At 37.9% G+C, this 7138-nt stretch overlaps 1 protein-coding gene across 2 annotated transcripts; it reads right to left on the bottom strand.

Annotated features, from left to right (window-relative positions):
• On the bottom strand, positions 1-4247 carry LOC133734161 (aspartic proteinase A1-like). 2 transcript variants are annotated; one of them, XM_062161799.1, is made up of 14 exons: positions 4086-4247; positions 3084-3460; positions 2935-2995; positions 2720-2814; positions 2527-2639; positions 2208-2376; positions 2070-2109; positions 1908-1972; positions 1447-1560; positions 1256-1320; positions 925-1081; positions 718-837; positions 484-572; positions 1-321 (listed from the first exon to the last, which is right to left on the bottom strand). In XM_062161799.1, the coding sequence occupies exons 1-14, from the start codon at positions 4213-4215 to the stop codon at positions 237-239; spliced, it is 1680 nt and encodes a 559-aa protein (XP_062017783.1). In that variant the 5' UTR covers positions 4216-4247; the 3' UTR covers positions 1-236. The 2 variants fall into 2 exon arrangements, with proteins under 2 accessions (XP_062017783.1, XP_062017784.1); XM_062161800.1 differs by having other exon boundaries at positions 3972-4111.
• Between the last annotated feature and the right edge of the window lie 2891 nt (positions 4248-7138).

The raw sequence follows: 7138 nt of genomic DNA, 5'->3' as shown, positions 1-7138 counted from the left end.
TGGTCTCAAAAGTTCCATTTTCTTAATTCAAGTGCAGTTTTCAGACAATATTCAACAGCCAGACGGATGGATTAATATTTACATGAAAACACCATTCACTACCGTTGCTTCCAGTACTAGACAAGTGTTTTTTTCTTTTTTATCTTTTCACAAACTCGAAAACATAGTAGCGGCCATTATAAAAGGGGCACGACAGAGCGACAAGCTGAACTATAACTATAGAAGCTAAGCTTTATCTATGCAGCTTCTGCAAATCCAATTCTCTCATTGCCGTAGTCAAACACAGTGTGGAACTGACCCATGAACACATCTCCCAGAATCCTGTTGCAAACAAGAGGAGGGATTAATTAGCGAACAAAGTCTTCCAAAATTGATAACACCGCTCAAAGCTCGAAAGAACAAAAGAATATACGACCACATTCAAGGATCTAAAGATCACATAAGCAAAAAGATTCCGGAAACTGAAGAAAGTTTGGACTATACCAGAGTGGTCCACGAGGAGGTGGGACATCCAAAGCAGTAAATCCACTGATGCATTGTGCTACCTCTCCCTCGCCTACTTTGAGCACGTACTGTTTTCCATCAAAAAGGAAAAAAGTGTACCATGATTAGTGATGAAGTCAACAAAGGTGTAATCTTTTACTCTTTTATAACAAGAGACATCAAACACAAGTTGGTCTCAGAAAAATGTGAACATATATAACCATTATGACTGACCTGCTCAGGGGCTAGATCAAATTGTTTTCCACCAATTGTGAAGGACACATTAGGCATGGAAGACAAACCGGCACAATCAACAGCAGATTCTCCCATTGGGCTAGGCAGCCGATCACAGAGCTGCAATTACAAGCTTATAACCATGAGTATGAGCAAGCCAATAAACTGCAACCTAAAGAGACGCATTAGATGTTAGAGTTGCTTCACCTGATTCACATAGTCAAGTATGCGATCCTGTGTTTGATTCTGCTTGATCTGATTTTGCATCCATACAACAGTCATCTCACAAGCAGAACACATTGCATCAGATAAGCCAGCAGATGACTTGTGATTGTCCTCGTCCACAACACTCTTGATTCCAACACTGACCACAATCACATGATTAGAGTGCATAGTTAGAACAAAACAGATATGTTGAGTAAATAGATTCATGAAATAACAGACAAATACATTTAGAACAAGGTTAACTAGTTATTGCTGAGACTTCACAAGAACTTATTTCAAACATGTAAGCAACAAGAAGTAAATTGGATCCAACCTTACACCGCGAGTCCCATCAAATGTGCATAACCCAATCTGAGAGCAGATTTTCTGTGGTTGGTCCTGCCATAATTGAAAATAAAAAACTGCTTAAAAATCACAAGTACGCAAAACAGTCTCTTCAGGAGTTGTGAAAACCAAATGGTTTACTGGCTTTACGTATTAAGATGGCAGGTCAAAAAGTGTTACCTTTGCCAAAATCATCTTAATTATGGTATCTCCATATTCTGCAACTACAGTCTTGCATTCTTGACTTACAATCCCGGTGGCTCCAATGGCATGGTTGAGTTCAGTAATAATTGTCTATCAATGACATAAAACACAATTAAGCAAAAATAAATGGTAGTCTGCAAGTATGCACACGCTAGACGTCGAAAAATATTAGAAGGAACAAACAATGATGTACATGTGAACATACAATGATGTCCCATAATAGAATGGAGAAGAAAACAAAAGATAACTTCAAGGAGGATAGAGCATGAATATCGTCAATGGCTGATCGTAAATGTAGAAAACAATAGATGACAAATTGCTGAGTGAAATTTCTATACAATGATGTACAAAAGAGCAAACAGCAAGAAAAATGACAAAGCTATCATTGGTAATGAACTCCAGAAATCAAACAAAGACACAGATACATGAATACATACCGTTGGGCCAACCAACAGAGATGTTCCAGAATCAGCAATCGCTGAACAGCCTCCGGCACAAAATCCTGTAATAACTCTCCAAGTCAGACAGGATACTAACATAAGTGTATGAAAGAAAATACTAACTGTAAAAAAGAGCAAACATAAAAATGTTTTCCTTACCAGTTGTTTGACCATCAATCAAAACATCACCCATGTCAAACTGAAACAAAAGCATCAGAATGAACAAAATTAGAAAATTTTGACAATCATCTAACATACTGTTGATATTGACAGCAAATGAAAGTTTGGAACACCAACCTGCCAATAGCCTTTCTGTGTAACAGGAACATATGTGTGCTCTCCGACATAATGATCAGGATCCACTCCACCAAAAACAATTTCACCTCCTACTTCTTCGTCAGCATTGCGGTTAAACCAGAATGAGAAAACAGGTTCCTTAAGAAGACCCTGCTTGACCATGTTATACCTGTAGAACCCCTAAAGTCAAAATCTTGGGAAACGAACCATCTGTAATTCATATACCATGAATTTTCCTCCAGAACGGATGGAATACACAACCTACAAGATTAACAACAGAATAGGAACGAAAATTAACAGTATAGGATATGGGAAATACCACACAGGAACAGCATTTCCAACTGAAATTTCTTGAAATCCAAGGCCAAGTATTCCATCAAATTTGGCTACCAAGAATGTGATGCCGGGCTCCTTGGTTGCCTCAATAAATTCCTGAAACAAACCACATGTATCAGTATCACTAAAGGTAAATTCAACAAGTTAAAAATGTAGGACAAAGATCTTAGATTTACCTGATCTTTCACCACGAGGTCACCAACTGTAACATGGTCTTCACTGAAGAAGCCAGAGATTGCACCAGTTCCATATTGGATTGCTGCAGGTTTACCTGCACAATAGAAAAAGCCAGAACATGTTCTCCGTCATCAATGGGAATGTTCTTCCAACAAATACACCAGGTCTAAAAGAAAGTAAAGATAGACAGAAGAATGTGGTGGCAGAAACAAACCATTTTTGCTGTAGGTGGTTGAACTGCTCGACTTGTACTTTGGATGTAGATAGCATGCAATCTGCACTCATACAAAACATACATAAGATGTCTGGTTGTCTCCTAACTCAGAAACTCACTTACAACCAAATTTAGAAATAGAAACTCACCGAGAAATAACACTTGGAAGAAGGCACCCACAAATTCGAGCTACCAGTGTCAAAGATCACAGTGAACTTCTGAGGGGGAGTACCAATACCAATCTCCCCAAAGTACTGAGCGTCCATGTAATTCTTGAGAGATACAATATCAATGTCCTGATCATCTCCCAGAGTTCCACGAAGATTATATTTCCGGATAACAGCTCTCACAGCATCTCCATTCTTGGATTGAAGGTTAGCAGCAACCCGGTTATTCTGATCAAACTTCCTCTTTTTCAGTCCAACCCGGAGCAATCCATCATTGGATGCAGAAAAAACCAAGGGAAACAGGAGGAAACAAAGAAACAGCGTCGCTGTAACAGACTTAAGCTTGGCTTCCATGTTATCTGCATGCAGAAGAATCCGATCACCAAATTGCATAAAACACCAATCAATCATCACATCCACCCAAATCCATTAAAAAACCAAAATAAAAAACGATAACAGCTACTCCAACACAGAGTAGTCAACTTTACTAGGACCTCATAAACCTTGACTAATATAATCAGATATAAATTCAAAAGCATAAACAGGTCAACACTGTGTAACTCATCAATTTTCGTCATATTTTTTCCTTTAATTTCCAGAAAAAAATTTAAAAAGAAGAGAGAGAGAGAGAGAGCGAAATCAAAGTCGGTAAAAATCCGCACAAGCTCAACAAAATAATCCGATTTTCCAAAAACAAAAAAAATCTAGAGTCGATCACACTGAATCATGCAAGGTTTCAATTCCGTCTGAAATTCACACGATCGTTGACTTCAACAATCTCCTAACCTCTCACAGAGCCTCCAAGATCAAATTACACAGAAACAAAGCTCAAGCAGGAAAAAAATAAATAAATAAGAAAGCTATAAGTACCTGGCGATCATGAACAAAGAAAGAAAGCTAGCTAGGGTTTATAAGAAGCAGAAATGACAGAGAGGATTAAAGAAAACAGAAACCAAAAATAGAAAAAGATCGAGACGAACTCACAGTTGGGAGAGAGAGAGAGAGCCAGAGCTTTTTGCCAGATAACTGTTGTGGGGGGTGGGGTGGAAAGATACTTGTATCTCGAAGCGGACAACTCCAGGCCTTTGCCGTACACGTGTAAGCGATGACTCATCGGTACGGTCCAAAAAGAAGCATATCCTTTGCTTATCTCAGAAGAATTGGAAATTAAAAAAAAAAAAAAAAAAAGGAAAAGGGGGATTTGATTCGGTGCTGAATGGACTAGGCCCAGCAGACTAGCGGGTTTCGCGGGCTACGGGTACGGGCTGGGTCAAACATGGACCTTCTTGGCTTCTTGCGCTTATAATGTTCTCATCGACCCAATTCAGACCTTGGCAGCTTCTTAGCTAGGCAATACAGGTTGGAAAACAAGAAGCAAGCCAGAGATTAATTTAGGCACACTTTTTTTTTTTTTTTGTCAAGTAATTTAGGCACAGTTTGGCATATGCTATGCTATTGAAAAAAGCTGCCTAATTTATAGGCTAAATAAGAAAAAGTGGTTGGTAAAATTAAATAAAATAGCTCATTTCAAAAGTTATACCATTAAGTTGCTGCTATAAGAAGTTGGTAAAAAACAGTTTTCATACGCTAAAAGGTACAGCTAAGCTATCCCAAATTGAGCCTTAGTCTTTCAAAAACATTGTGGGGAGTCAAACTTTATATCTACTATGACATTATCGTCAAGACGTACCACATCCACTACAAAGCAATAAAATTCACACAAAAAAAACATCACAAAGTAAAACCAGATCATGATAGTTGTATATTAGTTCTATTTCAGCTACAATTTCGTTAATGAGCCAACAAGGAAAAAAAACTGGTATAGAAAAGATAAGTGGGTGAATTTTAGAAAATCGCTAAAGTCGACTCAGGGCAAATTAGCAAACTGATAATTATCCCACGCATTCTCATATGCCAATCTATAAATAAAAATGACAAGTGACAAATTTATCTTATTTGAACAATAAAAGATAAAAGAGTTTAACGGTACAATAGTACAAGTACCATGAGTTTCTTTCTCAAAACTCAGGTACGTATTAAAACTAGCAATTCACAACAGTCATAATTATCAGTAGTTTCAAAAGCGCTTTAGATGCATGCTCAAGGCATGCCTTTGTGTGAGAAGTTCCCAGATTACCTCAAAGTGGTCAGAAAAGACGATCTACGGGAAAGGTGTATGCCTCCGGCACTAAGGTATCATCTTTTGGCAAGGCATCGTGGAGGCATAACAGAAGTGTTGCGAGGGAGAAGATAACCCCTTCTCTTCTTCTAAGGCTAATGGTTCTGCACAAAGTCACCTGAAACGCGGAACGTTTCGATAAAGATACGCGATACGGGTACACGGTACGCTGGTCTTTACAGTACGCGGTACGCTAGGATATATTAGCTAATTTTAATTAAAATAAATTACTTATGATAAATAAAATTATAAAAAATAATAAAGAGATTCCTCGTCCTAATCCTAAAGGACTTTTATTTTACCTAAATACCCCTTATTAACATACTATAACAACCACCATCCTTATGGAGGATGAACAAGTAAATTAACAAATAACAGAAAAATAAATAATAAAGAAAGCTGCCTTTAATTTTTTTTTTTTTTTTTTTTTTTGTAGATAATCATCATCAGCTTAATCATCTATGCTTTTGACTAAAAAAAAAAATCTCAATTCACGTCGTGAATAACAACGCTTCAAGAAGGCGCCGACTCAGTCTTCACCCTTCAAGAAGAAACCGCCGCCGCCGCCGCCAAGAAGAAGTGGTCGCCGGATCGCCGAATCTCTTCGTTCTTCAAGTGGGATCGCTATGTTTGGCGTTGATTGATTTTGAATCGGAAGAGCAACTTTGGTTGGCTTCTTGGGTCTTTCTGGTGTAATTGGGAGAGCATTGTCGATGGGTCTGAGTGCCATTGGCCCATTGCCATGAGATTAGAGACGAACAGTGAGAAAACAGAGAGAGATGGGAGAAAATGTTTGGGTTTGGTGTGGGTTTGACTGATAGAGAGTATTACAGATCTGGCGGCATATATGGGATCGCTATGTTTGCCGATCCAGATCGCGAAAGCCCCGCGATTGGGTTCGTCCGATCCGGAACGCGGGTCGCCGGCAGGTAGAGCGTTTCCGGTGACTTTGGACTTCTGCAATGTCATTTTGGTTAGTGAAGCAATTTAATGAAACACAGAGTTTCATATGACGTTGGTTTTTAAGCTCTCTCAATTAATCTTCTAACTTAAGAAGTTAGCTCTTTAACCACCACAAGTGATTGAGTTAATTTGTAAGAGTTTCCAAATGTGGTACCCCCACACTTAGGTTCAAATTTCACCGATGCTGATTAGAATTAAATCTCAATCTATTCTTGATAGTCATGACATGACCAACCCCCCCCCCCCCTTCTCCGGGGCAAGGATTAGTTTCTAGGTCTAGAAAGCCTTTAAAGATACCGTGTGATCTGGATAAAAAAAAATAAAAACTAGCCTTATAAATATTTAAAACTAAGGGAAATAGGGAAATTCTACAGTACATGCATGTATGTGATACACTCATTTACATATTTGACGACAATTTTGTTGTCATTGTGGTAAATAGAGTTATTTTTTTGGGTAATTTTAGTTCTATTAGAGGTAATTACTCCACTTACGATATTTTTACAAGTTTATGAACAAATTGTTATTGACGTGGTAACTTGGTTCAATTATATGTAAATGTGTAAAACAAATGTGATAACTTTGTTGTCAATGTTGTAAATTTGGTTCAACTAAATTGTAATTTTTGTTCAATTAGATGTAAATGAGTGTATGATAAACATTCAAGTACTCTAGACAACCCCTTAAAAACTAAAATAATCTCATTGTGGAAAAAGTGAATGTCTCAACGCCTTTAGGTATACGCCACACCAGTCGGCCACAAATGCCTCACCTCATGCTTTCGCGTTTGAAAACATTGTTCCAAATTACTCTTTGTAAAAATAAGTTTGTATGTCGTATTATATCATTAATTTCTTAAGTTGTTAAGGACTATACAACACTACACGATTGAATT

This window comes from Rosa rugosa, chromosome 2 (genome assembly GCF_958449725.1).
Source record: "Rosa rugosa chromosome 2, drRosRugo1.1, whole genome shotgun sequence".
Lineage (NCBI taxonomy): Eukaryota > Viridiplantae > Streptophyta > Magnoliopsida > Rosales > Rosaceae > Rosa > Rosa rugosa.
The sequence above is the reverse complement of the archived record's forward strand: the minus strand, read 5'-3'. Positions and strand labels throughout refer to the sequence as shown.

Bases quoted from the DNA above. Each gene is read 5' to 3' on its own strand.
- LOC133734161 (XM_062161799.1), bottom strand. From the start codon at position 4,215: ATGAGTCATCGCTTACACGTGTACGGCAAAGGCCTGGAGTTGTCCGCT. The intron at 3,461-4,085 runs GTGAGTTCGTCT...TTCTGCATGCAG, and splicing joins TCTCTCTCTCTCTCCCAACT to ATAACATGGAAGCCAAGCTT. The intron at 838-924 runs GTGAAGCAACTC...TTGTAATTGCAG, and splicing joins TACTTGACTATGTGAATCAG to CTCTGTGATCGGCTGCCTAG.